Source organism: Zophobas morio, unplaced genomic scaffold (genome assembly GCF_036711695.1).
Source record: "Zophobas morio isolate AGI-343-1 ecotype UQ-CSIRO unplaced genomic scaffold, CSIRO_AGI_Zmor_V1 ptg000021l, whole genome shotgun sequence".
Classification (NCBI taxonomy): Eukaryota; Metazoa; Arthropoda; class Insecta; order Coleoptera; family Tenebrionidae; genus Zophobas; species Zophobas morio.
Genome location: NW_026972126.1, coordinates 7,627,741 through 7,646,082, shown reverse-complemented (window position 1 = coordinate 7,646,082; position 18,342 = coordinate 7,627,741). Strand labels below are relative to the sequence as shown.

The 18,342-nt window shown below is 33.9% G+C and overlaps 4 protein-coding genes across 4 annotated transcripts; all 4 read left to right on the top strand.

Annotated features, from left to right (window-relative positions):
- The first annotated feature begins 1,422 nt into the window (after positions 1-1,422).
- LOC135132217 (SET domain-containing protein SmydA-8) lies at positions 1,423-6,444 on the top strand. Its single transcript, XM_064060225.1, has 4 exons — positions 1,423-1,717; positions 1,770-1,891; positions 4,693-4,833; positions 4,888-6,444. Exons 1-4 carry the CDS (start codon positions 1,694-1,696, stop codon positions 6,191-6,193), a joined length of 1,593 nt encoding a protein of 530 aa, XP_063916295.1. The 5' UTR covers positions 1,423-1,693; the 3' UTR covers positions 6,194-6,444.
- Positions 6,445-8,335: 1,891 nt separating this feature from the next.
- Positions 8,336-9,437, top strand: LOC135132702 (uncharacterized). Its single transcript, XM_064060878.1, has 4 exons — positions 8,336-8,391; positions 8,440-8,482; positions 8,537-8,904; positions 8,958-9,437. The coding sequence occupies exons 2-4, from the start codon at positions 8,446-8,448 to the stop codon at positions 9,339-9,341; spliced, it is 789 nt and encodes a 262-aa protein (XP_063916948.1). The 5' UTR covers positions 8,336-8,391; positions 8,440-8,445; the 3' UTR covers positions 9,342-9,437.
- A 590-nt stretch (positions 9,438-10,027) lies between these two features.
- Positions 10,028-14,002, top strand: LOC135131665 (uncharacterized). The gene is made up of 5 exons (XM_064059511.1): positions 10,028-10,123; positions 12,877-12,942; positions 12,996-13,038; positions 13,094-13,461; positions 13,525-14,002. The coding sequence occupies exons 1-5, from the start codon at positions 10,028-10,030 to the stop codon at positions 13,906-13,908; spliced, it is 957 nt and encodes a 318-aa protein (XP_063915581.1). The 3' UTR covers positions 13,909-14,002.
- A 1,501-nt stretch (positions 14,003-15,503) lies between these two features.
- On the top strand, positions 15,504-18,045 carry LOC135131664 (uncharacterized). The gene is made up of 5 exons (XM_064059510.1): positions 15,504-15,636; positions 16,946-16,998; positions 17,056-17,098; positions 17,153-17,520; positions 17,597-18,045. The coding sequence occupies exons 1-5, from the start codon at positions 15,504-15,506 to the stop codon at positions 17,972-17,974; spliced, it is 975 nt and encodes a 324-aa protein (XP_063915580.1). The 3' UTR covers positions 17,975-18,045.
- The last annotated feature ends 297 nt before the right edge of the window (positions 18,046-18,342 follow it).

Below are 18,342 nucleotides of genomic sequence, written 5' to 3'. Positions count from 1 at the left end.
CAGACAGATAGACCGACAGACAGACAGACAGACAGAGACAGACGGAAACGGGAGAATACTTTTTTCGTGCTGCAGGGGCCATGAAACGTCAAGAAAATATAAAGGTGGCCATTTGTCCGATTACTATACTCCCTCGGGAAGTAATAAAAAGAAAGACTGAGACACAAACTGGTATAAAACACTTGAGCAATTAATTTGGATATTATTAGCTTTTCAAAACAGCTAATAGACGTTATATTTTTATGTGTAAGAACGGTATTAAAAGTTATGGGGTGTTTTCTTAAAAAAAGTTCTGTCACCTGACGTATTCAAATGTGTTTTTTTTTCAACGAACATACATAGGCTGTAGCTGTACATACGTGCGTATCACCTATTTGATGTAAGACTAAACATGTTTCTATTTATATAAAAAAAGATGTTTTATATTTATCCACAAATCCTTTGGTATTTTTTTTCTCAGTAGAAGTTTATATAAAAAATACATATAATTTTCAGTTAAACATATACACAACAGTGTATTGTGGGTTCAGTAACTAATTTAACTTTATTCAGGTAACTATAGTTTTCATTTCAAAAGAGCGGCAAACGCTAAAATTCGTGTAAACCTATCGCACACCACGATAAGATATATATAGAGGTGTGTATTAAGGCCCATTATTTAGCTTTCTGAGCTACGCGTAAACATAGTTATTAGTTTTTACTTCCGTAAAATTGATCGAAAATTGTTCGTAACCCAACAAGTATTTTATTTACTCCATACAATATTTTGCTATTTTTGTTCGTGATAAGACACACTCAACTAACAAAAAGTACAAAACTGAAACATAAATTATAATTTTCACAAACTATAAGTCCCCATAACTTGCGGTCAACTATCAATAAATATTAAAGTATCGCCACAGTTTGCCGCTTTAAAGAATAATATGTTATAATTCATGGCACAATCCAATTATTTCATACATATATCTTTCCTATTCATATCAAGTGTAACACAGTACCATAGCAAGCAAACATTCTGCAGTACGAATTTAAAAAATTATTTCCGTTTTCATACGAATTTAATATACCTATACATAAATAAGACTGCTTTCACTTCATGTGGAAGATCAGATGCCCATTTAACGATCAGACATTTACCATTAAAATTTTAGAGCCAACATCCTGCACCAACATCGAAAGCGGTTTCACACTTCGCAAATTTGCAATTAAAAGTATGCTCCAAGACCGAAAATCAACTTTAAATTAGGCTGGAGCGCTTCCAGGTCCGCAGGATCCCGGCTTCTGTAAATGCAGTTCCATCTGTTAATGATTTACGAGGCGCCTGTTTTTGTTTACACTCCTGACATTATAAACCTATAACCCAACGTTGTTTATTTTAATTTTTATAACAAATGCACACTCGCAGTTGACCCTTAGATTGGAGTAAAGTAAACACATTGTTTTTATTGTCATTTCGGTGCATGCCGTTTGGCAACACTATCCAAAAATACAGAAGATTTAGTTAAAAATAACTTTGGCGGCGTCCACAATAATTCCTCCCACAACAGATTAGTCGAGTTGGATGAGTTGACCAAAATAAACGGTCCGAGATACTCCACCGCTTGACACCCGAGTCACTTAAAAATTATTGTCACTCTGCGCCCAAGAAGTGATTTAGAGCACCGTTTTTTTTTGAGTGTGTGAAAATCGCAAAATGAGTAGACACTCTAGGAGAAAGGTTGGTAGATTTTTTTATTTTTACAGTCAATGTAGTTTTTTTTTTTTCTTAGAGCAAATCGTCAAAAAGGCGATCGTCACAATCGACAGCATCGTCATCTGAAAATATGGACCTTCTGGATATAATTGACGATGGACCAATTTTTGACGTGAAAACGTCGAAAGTCATGGGAAGGTAATAAATTCTTGACTTCATTCATATTTTTTCGGATCATCGCGTTAACAAGTTGCTTGTGTTGGCACGCGATCGGTGTCTAAAAAATCGATTAATTATATATAGTTGGAAGCTATTCTTTTCGATGTTTATCGTGTTTACGAATTTTTCTGACAGCTACAATTACCCATTATAAACGTTCGGTTAAAGTGACATAAAATAATACTAACAAAATCAAAAATCATTTCCATCTAAAAACAAACCGATTTTTCTCGTCACCTGTGTACATAAATAATAATAATGTTCATACATACCAACATTCCGTCGTTCTAGCTACAATTAACAAATTATACACTACTCACATCCCTCTCACTTAATAACCAGAAGCGGTGTATAAAAAAATGCCGAGTCAGTTTAATTGCCTTAGATGAAAAGTGCATTCAGTGATTGTACAAAATTATTTTTTTATGCATCTTGAACACCATGGTTGATTATTATTTTTGCTATAATATATATTACGTCTAATAACACTAATAGGTTCATTAGTAATCGATGTAAAACCGCTAATTTCTTTGGTTTTGTTCGTGTTGCTACTGTTCCAGTGTCATAATTATGTCTTACAACGCAAAATCTTATTATTCGCAACAAATGCAATTCAGGATGTGCCAACAAGATTAGTAATCTTGTTGTCTTATGTATAATTTGTCGTTTTGGATAAGATTCAAAAATTGTCACATCCTTCCTACATAACATTTATTTTCTCCGCACCTAGAAATTATTATTATTGCAGCGCATAATGATGATATGTTTTTAGAATTAAACTATTTAATTATGTTGTAGTCTTTCAAAATGTATACTTTAACGAGAAAAATTTGGTGTGTAATAATACTTTTTTCAACTATATGTGTTAAAAGTCAACAGTATCAATTCAAGCTTCAAAAATGGCGCATTTAAACGTAATTAAATATATAGTTTAAATCCCGCCCTGATCAAAATATTTTGATTTGTAAAAAAAAGTAATAGTATCATGTTGAAAATCTACGAGAAACATAAATAAATTCAAGTCTTACAACTCGCCAAATTGTATCTATCGTGTAAATGAACCTTAACAAACGATAATAACAAATTCAGCTTTATTTTGTTAACATTAATCTTCTTTCAAAATCACAATTTTTTTTTCGACCACAAAATGGATACTTTAGATTTTTAAAAATCTTCATTATTTGGTGTTTTACCTGTTTTCCAAGGATATGACGTCTTTATCCATTTTTACTTTATTTTTAACGAAAAATGTTGGGAACTCTTCACATTACTTCAAAATCTATATACTATTGAGCATTATAATAAAATTTGTAAAAAGTTGGTATAAATTTTGAACGATTTCCGTCAAAAAATCGATTGTGACATTTTAAAATTTTCCCACCCACCTTTTATGCTTAGTGTTACGTCCTACATAAGACAACCAAAAAACACTAAACAAGACGATAAATACGCTTTTGGATATCATCGTGCTTTTGGTTTGATAATGTTTTTATTTTTCGAACTGCTTATACAGGATGACTCAGAAAAGCAGTATAAACCGATTCGTCTTAGAACCGTTTATTTAATTTTTCTCTAGAAATTCAGTCATGCTATAGTTAGTATTTAATTCTGCAAATAAAAATAAATATTTTCATTCTCACAAAAAAAGTGATGACGTCATCTCAAAAAATTCTAAAATAAGATTCTCTGATGCGTTAACGCCAAAAAATTTGTGCACAAATGAGTGAAAGTTTTTCTTATTTTGACACTACTCTGCATAAAAATAAAATTTAGACATCAAAAAAAATTTATTTACACAGAAATTTTTCACGTCAGTGTATTTTAGTAACCGCTTGTCATCATATTTTTGGCGAGGATAAACAAGTTGAATTTCATGTCGAGTAATACATACCATTGAATGTAATATTGAGGTATTCCCACCATTTTGGAGAAATTCTAGGAAACATTTATAATGTCTTCAAAGAAATAATTCAGTTCATTATTTATTTTCGAACATATTTTATTAACGACTTTAAAATATGCAAATGATATTATTACAACGTAAACAATACAACACCTGAATGTGTAATTTCAATTAAGATTTTTTTGAGATGACGTTATAAATTTTCTGGAGAATGAATAAACAATTTTGCTTCATAGTTTGTCAAAGAAATCTATTATGTTTTATTTAATGAAACGTACTCAGCAATACCTGAATTGATGTAATCAATCGTTTTAAAAGGAGTGAAGTTAAAAATTTGGTTGAGATTTTACAATTTGTATGAAAAACACGTTTAAAATTTTAGTTTTGTAGTTTTGAAGATTATCATTGTTTTTGACAATTAATTTATCCAACATAATTATTTACTTTTATATTGTTAACCTAGCGAAAAGTAAAACAACTTTTTTTTAAATTATTTGCTTCTGTCTACACTCTGACATCCAAATTACCCTGCTTCTCTTACCGAAGTTGCAAGTTGAAGACTAAATTTATTTTTGTTTTTTTCCGGAACAAACAAATAACTTGCTTTTTTTAACTTCTAAGTGGCGTTGCATCTCGGATATTTTTGGGATTGACTCCTCCATTAAAATTTTACTACTCAAAGAAACCCTACGTAAGACCAATAATTAGTTTCTGCGTCATAGCTTAATTTCACAATTCTAATAAAAACCACCGCCACCGATTAAACACTACAATCGTTTACTCCAAATAAAATTTATACTCTAAACTATATCCTTTACACCGAATTTATTTTTATGTTTATTCAACAATTAATTAGCCCCCCATCTTTTGATTCCAGATACATGATTTCAAGGAAAAATCTAAAACCGGGTGATATAATTTTAAACGAGGCGCCAATAGTCGTCGGACCTTGTGCAGGTTGCAAGGTACAATGTCTAGGTTGTTATAAACCACTTGAGTCATCAACTCTATATATCAAGTAAGAATCAACACTATTATTTTGGGAACAAAATAATGCGTGTCTGTTTTATAGGTGTAAAGAGTGTGGTTGGCCTCTGTGTTCTACAAAATGTAAGGGATTGAGGAAAAAGTATGGCCATACAGAGATCGAATGTGCCATACTCAAAACTACTAAATCTGCACAGTTTCTCAATTATCACGAAATGGAAAAACTGCGCACTAATTTCAATGCTATCGTTCCTTTGAGATGTCTTTTGCTGAAGGATACAGATCCTAAAGCTTACGAGAATTTGATGACAATGGAAACGCATAATGAAATTAGAAGAAACATTCCAGAATTGTGGAACAGTGACCAAAATACTGTAGTTAATAGAATTAGAAACGACTGGGGCTTGAAAGAATATACAGAAGAAGAAATACATAGCATATGTGGCATTTTGGAAGTGAATTCTTTCGAAATCGGCCAGCAGGGTATTAATATCAGAGGACTTTACCCGACTGCGTTCTTAATGTCACATGATTGTGTTCCAAATACCAATCATATTGACGAAGAAAATACATTTAGGCTAACAGTTCGAGCATCTACAAGAATAGCTCCTGGTCAGATGATCACTTTGAGTTACGCCTACACTCTTCAAAGCACGCTAAAGCGAAGAGAACACCTTCTCGAAAATAAATTCTTCGAGTGCCAATGCAGTAGGTGTGCTGATCCTACAGAACTAGGAACTTATAGCGGAGCCCTCATTTGTCCCAAATGTCGAACTGGGTGCGTTCTTTCTACTGATCCTCTAAACGCGGAAGCTGATTGGAAATGTACGAACGTAGGCAAGTGTCCAGGTTACAAAATTACATCTAGGTCTATGCAACTACTAACAGACAAAATATCTCAAGAACTTGAAAACCTAGACTGCAGTGATATAATTGGCATGGAAACCTTTCTAGAAAAATATCGCAATGTTCTTCATCCTACTCACTATTTAAACTTAAGCGTGAAATTGTCACTAAGCCAACTATATGGAAGAGCCAATGGTTATCTCATTGATGAACTCAGTGAAGATTTACTTGCCCGCAAACAAGAAATTTGCGAAGAAATTATGAAAATTTTCAACATCATTGAGCCAGGATACACCAGATTAAGAGGGGTTACTCTTTACGAGATGCACGCTCCTTTGATGATCCTTTTAACCAGGCAATTTGAGACACATTGCACGAAAAGTGAATTGCGAAGCAGGTTGAAGAAAATTTTGAAATGTTTAGAGGAAGCTAGCTTAATTTTTAGTTATGAACCTGAAAATTCTCCTGAGGGAATGATGGGAGTGGCCGCTAAAGATGCTCTAGTAAAAATTAAAGATTGGGAGAAAATTTTAGGGAAGTTTTAGATATATAATTATTTTAATGTTGTTAATTGTGATGAAAAAGTAGCTGTACAGTAATATATTTATACCGTTTTTGTCAGTTTTGTTTTCTATAATTGTAACTTCATGATAATTAAATAGCTTTTGTCTTGTTTATTTTTTATAACTGTTATTTTATACTTGATATTATAATAGATAGTGTTCGATATGCTGTAATTTTATAGGAAAATGAGATTAAATTTTTTGATTTGAAAAATATACATTCTTAGTGAAAAGCTTCTCTAGTTGGCAAACCAGTGATTTCCTTTACAATATGCAAAATGAAATTAAATAATTCCAACCTGTTTTAGCACCATGCTGAAAGTTACTTGAAATTATAGACGTGAATCACAACACTTTATCAATAACGTTGCAACGCTATGCAATGTTGAAATTACTTCTGAAATATGTTACTAAACTAACATGCTTAAAGGACAGCTTCAACCCAGGACCAAATAGGAGTCCTGGACATACCTAGTTGTAAAAACAGTGTATACAACATTAAAGGAGGGCTACAAAGTCGATACAATATATACTGATTTTAGCAAGGCTTTCGATCGAGTGGACAACGATATCCTACTTTATAAACTGAATCAATACTTTAATCTTTACCAGTGGATCAAAGCTTACTTAAAAGAGATGACTCAGATGGTTCAGTTGGGGAACCATTATTCTGATCCAATTATTGTCACGCCAGATGGTCCGCAGGGCAACCATCTTGGACCTGTTCTGTTTTCCTTATTTGTTAACGATTTGGCTTGTCAATTCGACGACTGATTACGTGTTGGAGATGATATAAAGATTTTGGTTGAATTGCTCGAAAATATACTTGAAATACTTAGTTCTTGGTACCCAAACAACTTTATGGGAATAAACACTGGATAAGTGTAAGGTTTTAACATTTACCTATAAATCTAACTTTGTTGTATTTCCATACACTTTTAATAAAGTTACTCTTGAACGCGTTTTTGAAAAAAAAAGGTTTGGGTGTAATTCTCTAACTCGGAGTTACGATTTACTTCTTATATCGATCATGTTCTGAATAAGTAATTTCGAACTTGTGGCTTTATCAAACGTCAGATTCTGATTTTTGGAATATTAATAACCTACACAAATATTGGTAACTTTAGTTAAACTAATAATTCTTAAATATTGTCATTTTATTTAGTTCCCATTTTATAAAACCTATGTTGATCGTCTTGAAGGAGTACAATGTAAACTTATTATCAATTATCTACTTTTTAAAATGGGAATAAATAAAGATAATTTATAGCTACGATCAGAGGCTGGTAAATCTGGAACTACTGGAGAGTAGAAACCTAAAAACTGAAATTCGTTTGGGTTACAAGTTGTCCCAGAATTGCATTGACTGTCCTGGCCTAGTTACGTTATTGGTGGATATTAGAGTACCTAGAATAGGTTCTCGCTGTGCTGAAACCTAGACTTCATGAAACTAATTTTACGTTTCATGCATCTGGTGATAATATAGCTAGATTTATAAACATTTATCTTTTATAAATAACTACCTGAGAAATTTTTAAGTTGTATGGATTAATTATTTTTAGTTTTTATGTATTTCTTTTGTTGTAATTACTTTTGTGTCACATGTACATGTTTAATTCTTATTTCTGATATGCCGTCTTATGGATCCTGTGTCTTTTTTCTACATTAAATACATATTATTATTATTATTAATATTATAATAACATAAGTTCTATTTTTAAGGAAAAACAATACGTGTTCCTGAGATTTGAATATGGAAAATCCAATTCATTCATTCAAAGCTATGCTTTACATGAATTTATTCGCGTACAATTAATTTAACATTTTATTTACGAGAGTCAGTACCTCAGACTCCATGGTCTGGTACTTCTAAATCACGTAATTAAAATAATTATGAAATTTGTTGAACTTTTCTATCGACAGCATGCAACACAATTTTAACATACTTTTAACAACATTCTTCCATCCTAAACCAAGGAAATAATCCGGAATAATATGTTCCAGTGCATTACAATGTATCAAAGCTCAATTAACATGTAAATTTATACCACTTCCCTCTGAGTGAACATTGCACGTTCACATTCAACAAACCATCTTTATGGTATAAATAGTGCTTTTTACGGAGTGATTGTCAGTAACTTCTCAGCCTTCGTACAATCAAAACATCTACAACACCACAAGTAAGTCCAAGAAATGTAAAAATTAAAAATAAAATCATTTCTTTGTAGCTAATCATGTCTAGATTTTTTGTTGTCTTGATCGCTTTCCTAGGTAAGTTCACGGCATTCTTTGCTGCTTTATCTTTGATTGAACTTTCATTTGAAGCGACCACCGCCGCCAAACAACAAAAATTGAGCGTGATTGTCCCAGAACAAGAAACCCAATCCACCGCCCACGTATCCAGCATTCAATTATCTGGAGATTTTTCATCTCACGGAGGCAAGAAGTACTCTTCTAGCGCTGAACTCACCAGTTTGGCTCATTCTTCGGCACTCCAGGCCCGAACGGCTGTGCAAAATCAGCAAACGGCCGGCGTCCAGGCAGCTGCAGGAGCCCAGAATGGATTTGCTCGTGCCGCACAAGAAGCTGCCCACGCCGCAAGAGTAGCTTTAGTCGCAAAGCAAGTTATTGTTCAAAATTTGCAACAGCAAGTTGAGGATGCTGAACATCAGTTGCAAGCTGAAGAAGGACAGGTAGTAATACTCAAGAATATTTCTCATTTAACAAACAATGTATTCCTTTTTAGTACCAACAGTCTCTCGAAGCCGCTAATGCAGCTCAAAACGCTGTTCAGCAAAGCCAACAGCAATTGACTGCCGCTACTGCTGCTTTTGCTGCTGTGCAGCAATCTGCCACCATAACGGAACGTGCCGCCTCTGCTGCTTTACAGGCTGCTGCCGCCCAGCACCAAATGATCCAGGATGCTCAGCAAAGACTTGGAAGGCTGCATCTTCAATTGGATGAAGTCTTAGCTGGACTAGCTGAAACCCAACTTTCGGTGCAAAGGGCCACAGCGGCCGCTCAACAAGCTCAAAATAATGCTGAAGCGTCTGCACAACTGGCCGTAGCAAACAGCGCTGCCAATCAGATTAGTGAACATGATTCTAATTTGAAGCTGTACCATCGTTAAGTTCTTAGAAGACTGACAGTTTCGTGTTCATTCATTCTGTATATATTCATTGTCATCCTATATTTAAATAAAATTAGTAGATATACATTAAAAGAAGACACTGCTTTTTTTGCGAAAACTAATCTCAAATTACTTTTAGTCTTTGCTCAGCTTCGTATGAGTTAGATGAAGTTCTATGCATATATCGTAAGACATTTAACATGCAAGTATTCCGAAAAAAATCGGACTACTCGTTATATATGATAACCTATATACTGTGATAACCCAAACATTCCGCCAAAATTGAGGCATGCGTACAAAGATTCAAAAAATCGCAAAACATTTGGAAAGTGGCCATGAACTCTGATCGTCAACAAAATGGAACCCTGCGTTGTGTTTTGAAATGGCGGAATGCGTTCTAATGCAAAGTGGTAAATCGCGAAAGTGAAAAAGTGATCTTGTATTAACGAGACAAAAATGTGCAAGGAAGGAGTTTATTAAGTTTTAATGCAAGGCCACAAATTTCGATCACATAAATACAGCTTGTTGTTAAATGTACACAATTCTCTAGTTGGCAACATCTTATCTAAAGCAAATAGATGGCAATGCCCAAATTATTACTTGGTATGATAAAAATCTAAACAGAACCAAAATCAAAACTTTTCAGGGGTTCAAATTATAGATCAGGGTAATTTCGAAGTTAAGTTATGCTGCTCGCGGATTTCCTTGCGCGTACGGACAGCCGAGCCTTCACAGAAAATAAACTCAAAGGTCAAAATGTAGCTATAGATGTGCTAGACCGGGTTCGTAAGGAATGTTGAAAAATTGCATTGGTGAGAAGCCAAGTTGCAAACAAATTAAACTGTTCACGTGTCCATTATTTTATACGTCTGACCGTGTTCATTTGAAATTTGTACTCCCGAAGTTATGCGTTAGATTAAATAAATTAAAAACTGCAAAATAATCAAAATTTCGTGACACCACAAAACGATGCGAATCTCCATCCAAATTCATAAATAAAAACACACGTTAAATACGGTTGAAATCATAATAACGACGTCTGTACACACTTCGCTGTGAGAGGAGCACAAGAGAATAAATATTCAAAATTTAGGTCGTAGAACACAAAATCAGCATGAAATCCCTTTCCCTTTGCACGATGACATTTTTTTACTAATAATTTTTCAGAGAGCATCAATGTTTAAAATTAAATTTTGAATACTGCAAATTACTATTTTAACATTCCCAAATGAGAATTTATTAACTTTAATTCATAACTTAGTAAAAACCATCCATCCCTTTAGATAGATCACGATTAAATATTAGGAAATATTTCGAGAAATAACATTACAATTGTATCCCTTTACAACCCCAAACTAGTCCTGGAAAATCCGACAGATATCCATCGACACTAGTCTAAAGAAAAAATGACGCAGTTTGTGGAGTTTCCGAGCGTCGCTTCGCAATACGTGAAACGGACAAATTGTTAAAATTTAACTCATCATGATCTTTTAGTTGCACGTGGGGGTAAATTTCAACAGATTTGCCCTTCGGTTCAATTTTACAAATAAAATGAAACAAACCAGTTTCAAAGACATATGACCTCGACACTGAAGACTTGCGTCCTTTGTCACTTGCTACTTGGATACTTTCATGTTTTCTCGACGTTTTATGACCTCTCGGATATCTAAAAGTAGGCCTCGCATCTCCGTCTATTCGGAGTTTTATTAGGCAGGTAATCTCCGAAAGTACCAGACCAATAACTGTCAGATTTTACACGTACGTTGGAAACATCACGTAGATCGTAAAACACTAACCAAAATTTATCTAATTATCTCTACCAATTTGATGACATCATATCTATCAAAATTTTGCTTTGTACATCCCATACAAAATTTATAAAATACATACTACTGTTCTTGTCATTTATGAATTTGCCTTAATTTTGTCTATTATTATTACAATTTTTATTATTCAATATTTCTCGTAGTAAAGCGGGTCTTTAACTACATAATAGCAACCATACGCAACATAGGCCATAGCTCAGTGGCAAGTGCACTAGGTTTGCATCTAAAAGCGTTGAAGTTCAATCTCCGACATATCAATTTTTTTCTTACACTGTGACTGGTTTAGCAGTACTTTAGCAGTCCAAATATAGATCTATTTTAAATTATAAGAGTTATTTTAATTTTATAATTTTTAGAAGAAGCTGAATTTGTTGGATTGTAGTGTCGAATGTGCAAATAAGCTTGGACTATTTTTTTATGTTGAGAGAATCTTGTTTTTTTTCTTTTTTGTTGAATTACAAAATGCTAAGAAATATTTTTTTGCATCCAAAAAATTAGGGAAGTTATCAAACAAGTAGAAACGTAAGTTGTCATCGTCGGCCGATTTCGCTTCCCGTTTTGAGTTTGTGGTTTCTTAGAATAATGCGATTGCATGTTATAAATGCAAAATCTATCCCTAAAATTACCGAGGCAATTTTATTTTATGGATTAAATCAAGCGTTTCTCACTCGATTTTCCAGAAAATTTGAAAATTATTACTGTTATTATTATTATTATTACACTCCACCTATCCAAATTAATGTTTGATTTTCGTATCTTTGCTAGAATGTTGATCATACCATAACAAAATTTTATAATGGAAAAATTCTCTTAAAACATGCGAATAGCATGCATTTTACTTTTATTTTACTACACACTTATCTTTGTTTTCATTTATATGGGTTCTCATGAAAAAAAAATCCTACCAATTTTCGAACAAGTTGGATAAGATGTAAGTACTGTAACTTACCAGTGGGGGAGGAAGTAACCTTAGACCTAATTTTGTGGCAACAATCAAACAATTGGTTTGAATATTATATCATCATATCATCTAGACGTTTTGTTTTAAGTACATGAAAACTTTCGCAACAACAATACTCAGTACAGTAGTTTCGAACAAAAACTGTTTAATAAAAAATTTGCTATAGGCAACAGGTAGAAAACAAAAGATACGCAACGACTGACAGACTGACACGGAAGTTTTGTTTCAAATTCTAGGAGCTGTAAAAAATGAAGGAAACATGAAATTAGTCATTCGTCAAAAAAAAAACACTAATTTAGCTCACGCTTAAGAAATTAAAATTTAAAAAAAAAATAAAAAAAAAACGCGAACTACTATCATTCTGTCAAATTTTATCTAATAAAATAATTCGGCCTTAACTGCAAACAAGAAACAGACAACTAAATATAGCTCGGACATTGGATGAAAGTCAGTGAAGCGATTATTTTAACATCGATCATTATCAAAGCCAGAAATAAATGATACCTATCTACTGGACATATCAGATTTAATATGTAACAAGTTAAAATTCTGGACGATTGAGGTACACACTTGCACAAACATATTAATACCGACCACGTCGAAAAGCTGGAACTAACTTGTTGTAATTAATTTTAAATAGTTATGCATACAAATAATCACAACTCCATTATTATCCAAATATATGCAGATTAATTCAGCGGACCATTTCACGATCATGCACATGGATTGTTATTTATGGTATAAATAGCAATTTCTCCAACAAATCACCAGTAGCTTCTCGACCTTCGTGAAATCACATCCTCTGCAGAGCACTGTAAGTAATACTAAAAATTCTAAAAATTAAAACATAAATAAACTTTTTTTCAGGTAATCATGTCTAAATTTTTTGTTGTTTTGATCGCCGTCCTAGGTAATTTAAATCTATTTTTTTGTAACTTTATCTTTCATCTCAATCTTATCTACAGCGACCGCCGCCGCCAAACCACAAAAATTGAGCGTGATTGTCCCGGAACCAGAAACCCAATCCACCGATCATGTTTCCGCCATTGCAGTCTCAGGAGATTTCTCGTCTCACGGAGGCAAGAAGTACTCTTCTAGCGCTGAACTCACCAGTTTGGCTCATTCTTCGGCACTTCAAGCCAGAACGGCTGTACAGAATCAACAAGTAGCCGGCGTTCAAGCAGCTGCAGGAGCTCAGAACGGATTTGCTCGTGCCGCACAAGAAGCTGCCCACGCCGCACGAGTAGCTTTAGTCGCCAAGCAAGTTATTGTTCAAAATTTACAGGAGCAAGTTGAGGATGCTGAACATCAGTTGCAAGCTGAAGAAGGACAGGTAATTAAGAGTATTTCCTCATTCACTGCAAGTGCACATTTAACAAATCATATTCATTTGTAGTATCAAAGATCTCTCGAAGCCGCCAGTGCAGCTCAAAATGTCGTTCAGCAAAGCCAACAGCAATTAAGTGCCGCTACTGCTACTCTTGCTGCCGTCCAACAGTCTGCCACTACAACAGAACGTGCCGCCGCTACTGCTTCACAGGCTGCTGCTACCCAACATCAAATGATTCAGGATGCTCAGCAAAGACTTGGAAGGCTGCACCTTCGATTGGATGAAGCCTTAGCTGGATTAGCTGAAACTCAGCAGTCGGCACAAAGAGCTGCTGCTGCCGCACAACAAGCTCAAAATAATGCCGAAGCTTCTGCACAACTGGCTGTAGTAAACAGCGCTACCAACCAGATCAGTGAACATGATTCCAGTTCAAAGTTGTACCATCGTTAAGTTCTAAGAAGACTGAAAATGTCGTGTTCACTCATTCTGTATATATTCATTGTCATCGGTTATATTTAAATAAAGTTAGTGTATATTAACAGGAGATTATTGTTGATTATTTTAATTCTTTGTTATTATTGAAAATCTTAATCTGAACCTCCAATGCACATTTTAAACTTGTTAACATAAGATACATTAATTTTTCAACTAAAGCGGGTTAATAATAACTTACTTCTAATAAGTTACTTTTCAATAAGTTATTAACTTACACAAACTCTTACGACGATTAAACATGATATGTGTTAGATAGCACATAAGAATGCAACACACGAATATTTGAGTTTCTGGCTCTGGTATTTAGAACACAAAATACTTAGTTTATAAAATAAAAATAAATTTGCTTGCCAAATTTGATTTTTCTTTAAACGTTTTCTTGGCTTTTTGGCAAACGAAAACTAAATTATTTCTGTGTATTTATTTAGAATATTCCAGACGTTTCGTCTGCAATTTCGCCCGGCTTCATTAAATTTATTTTATTACTCCTATTATTTATAATTTTGTTTCAAATCTTGGACTCAGTAAAACAATGTTTTAGTTCTGTGTATAGGATCTTTGCTTCTCTGTATGGCATGTGGCCCAGCGCTGTTGATTGGTTTTCTTTCTGGACTATGTTTCTTTTGTGTGTTATCATAGAACCAACTCTTCACAGAAAAAGATTTTCTAAAGTTACTTAGACAGAACTTCTCGCTACTGAAGTACGTCAAAGACTTAAAAAATTTTAAACTAGAGCGATGACTCGGATGCAGCATATTAACTGACTTTACGTATTGTTTGAGTCACGATTTGAGTTCAGACATACTTAATTGAAAGAAAGGACTTCTTAGTGATCATTTTCATTGTTTAAAAATATTTCAATGCATTTACTACAACTTTGTCGCAGATCAATTTCAAAATTCTGAGTAATAAAAAAATCTTTTTCGTGAAAATTTCTATCACGTTTCGTGAAATAACAAAGAAAGATTTTTTTAGATTTAAAGTCATCAATCAATTACAATTGCATTGTTAGAATCAGAAGTGTTTATGGGGACTACTATGAAAAAACTATGGCGGAATTTAAAGTAGATTTTACAGTATGATATAATAAAAAATGCAGAAAAATGAAATTTTAAAAATACGAGTATAAATATAAAATTCAAAATACGCAGTCATTAATGTTAAAATGCGATTTTTTTTAAATTTCGTTATAACTAAATATGTACCTCAAAGAAACAAAATCGCTGTCAAATATTTCTTCACTGCAAAAATTAGTTTAGCGCAGAATATACAACTTTGTCACTGACCGATCTTAAAATATTCAATAATAAAAAAAAATTGCATGTTAAAAATTTTAATTCACCTTTCGTGTAAGTAACAAAGAAAGATGTTTTTGCTAGAAACTCAAAGTATAGTAAAAGTTGTATTGTTAAAATCAGTAGTGTTTGGTTATTTTGCAGTCAAAACTAAGACAAAATTTAGAATAGTTTTTGAAATATGCTATTGTTACGAAATAAACTCATACGCCGCCCCAGTACGACGCCTATGGGTTTTCTCGACAGCGTTCTAGGATGTACGGCGGTTATCATCGGTGGCTGCCAGGCGGCGTTCGTATAAAGAAAATCCTAGAGCGGGTCGCCGGAAGTCTCGATTGCGGGGTCCAGAAAAACCTCGAACCGGCGTTCACGAACTATCCAGAGGAACGTATGGGTTTAAATAAAGGCCATCTTCGGGAACGCATTATTCAGTCAATTCAGTCAACGAGTCGAATCAATGTCTAGAAAATCCAGTTGCGCCGGAATTATTTTCACAACACCGCCGTTCTCCCATATGAAATGAATTACTTACGGGTTTTGTAAAGTGGAACGGACAACAGGGCAGAAAAACAAAGAGTCTTTTTACAAAAATGAAATCACATTTCAAAAAATTCGTGTCCTAGATTCCAAAACAAACTGTAGCACTTCCTTCTACAAATTTTATTTTTAATGATAGTCGAGATACGTACCATTAAAATTATGCACACATTATTAAACTACGAACAAAAGGAAGGCCAAATTATGAATTTCAAGTAAAATTTACTTAACAAAATTTTGAAATCAAATAATTTCATTATTTAATTTCGTGATTACTATTTTCTTTTCATGCAATCAGTTTTGCAGTTTCTGATTTAAATAGTAAAATTTTGTTTTTTTTTTAATCTACAGGCACCAATTTAAAAATATACTCCCAGGTAAATTTTCGTTGCCAACAATAAAAGAAATTTGGTGTTAACGTTATTTCATCTACATGATCTACTTGAAAAACGTGAAAAATTTCACTACAATCCTATTTTTTTTTTTATATATTCCGTAAGCTACGAAGCCCCGAGTAAACATGAAAATAGCCATTCGCGAAATAGACCCTATTACAACTCAGCTCTAGTTTACCCCTTAGAAATAAAACATATAATAAACCATTTTTGACAACAAAAATCTCAACCACTACGTTTCATATGTGATGGTCTAATGAAAACAAGACAGCTGAGCGATGTGTATTGTAAGAAAAAAGTACATCTGATGAAAGTCAATGAAACGATTATTGATTATTTTATGTTCTGCCGATTATTAAACGAAGGAGATTAATGTATCAAATATATCAGGTTTAACAAGTGTAACAAATTAAAATTCTCTGCCATAAAATATGAGGTGTACAACCGGCTTCCGGAAAACGCAAAGTAAAATGTTTTGTATGGTCGTACCAAAACTAGGAATCTACTTGACTAAAGTTCTGGACTATAGTCATAAAATATAAAAAAATATGTTATTTTAAATGTTATGTACAATACTAAACCATCCGTTTTATGACAAGAGTAATATCCCATACCTGCTGCAATTAATATTAGGCAGTTATGTACAAGTGAATGCAATTAATCCATCTCCATTAGAATTCAAATACATGCAGATTAATTTCAGCGGATCATTTCACGATCATGCACATGGATTGTTATTTATGGTATAAATAGCAATTTCTCCAGCAATCTCATCAGTAGCTTCTCCGCCTTCGCGAAATCAAATTCTCTGCAGCATCGTAAGCAACACTACAAAATTCAAAAATTAAAATAAATATTTAAAACATTTTTTTCAGGCAATCATGTCTAAATTTTTTGTTGTTTTGATCGCTGTACTAGGTAAATTAATTTTATCTTTAATAACTTTATCTCTAATCGAAATTTCATATATAGCTACCGCCGTCGCCAAAAAACAAAAATTGAGCGTGATTGTCCCAGAACCAGAAACTCAATCCACTGATCACGTTGCCACCATTGAATTCTCAAGCGACTATTCGTCTCACGGAGGCAAGAAGTACTCTTCTAGCGCTGAACTCACCAGTTTGGCTCACTCTTCGGCACTTCAAGCCAGAACAGCTGTGCAAAATCAGCAAACAGCCGGCGTCCAAGCAGCTGCAGGAGCTCAGAACGGATTTGCTCGTGCCGCACAAGAAGCAGCTCACGCTGCAAGAGTAGCTTTAGTCGCCAAGCAAGTTATTGTTCAAAATTTACAGGTGCAAGTTGAGGATGCTGAACATCAATTGCAAGCTGAAGAGGGACAGGTATGTAATTTGAAATTAAATGAGACAACAACATTAGAAAAAAAAATTAATCTTCTTAAATCCTATTTAATTACAGTATCAACAAGCTCTCGAAGCCGCTGATGCAGCTCAAAATGCCGTCCAGCAAAGCCAGCAGCAATTGACTGCCGCTACTGCTGCTCTTGCCGCTGTGCAACAATCTTCCACTCAAACAGAACGTGCCGCCTCTGCTGCGTTACAGGCTGCTGCCGCTCAACATCAAATGATTCAAGATGCTCAGCAAAGACTTGGAAGGTTGCATCTTCGATTGGATGAAGCCTTAGCTGGACTAGCTGAAACTCAGCAGTCGGCTCAAAGAGCCGCTGCTGCCGCTCAACAAGCTCAAAATAATGCGGAAGCTTCTGCACTACTGGTCGTAGCAAACAGCGCTGCTAGTCAGATTAGTGAACATGATTCAAATCTTTACCATCATTAGGTTCTGAGAAGACTGACAGTTTCGTGTTCATTCATTCTGTGTACATTCATTGTTATTGTTTATATTTAAGTAAAAATAATTATACACCAAAAAGACTTAACTGCCGATTTTTTTATTCTAAGAAAGTTAAATAATTAATAATTAAATAGTTACCGTCTGCAAGTCCAGCAAAAAAAAAGTAGTTTTTCCAATCAAAAAAGTTGCAAACATCATTACAATGGCAGCTGTAAACGAGTTTCGGAACTAAAGAAAAATCACACGGCAAAGATCAAATTAAAAAAAAATCACAGTTAATATATACAAACAATACAAAATCTTTAAAAAAAAAATTGGGTATCCATGAGTAACTTTATATTACTACCCTACAT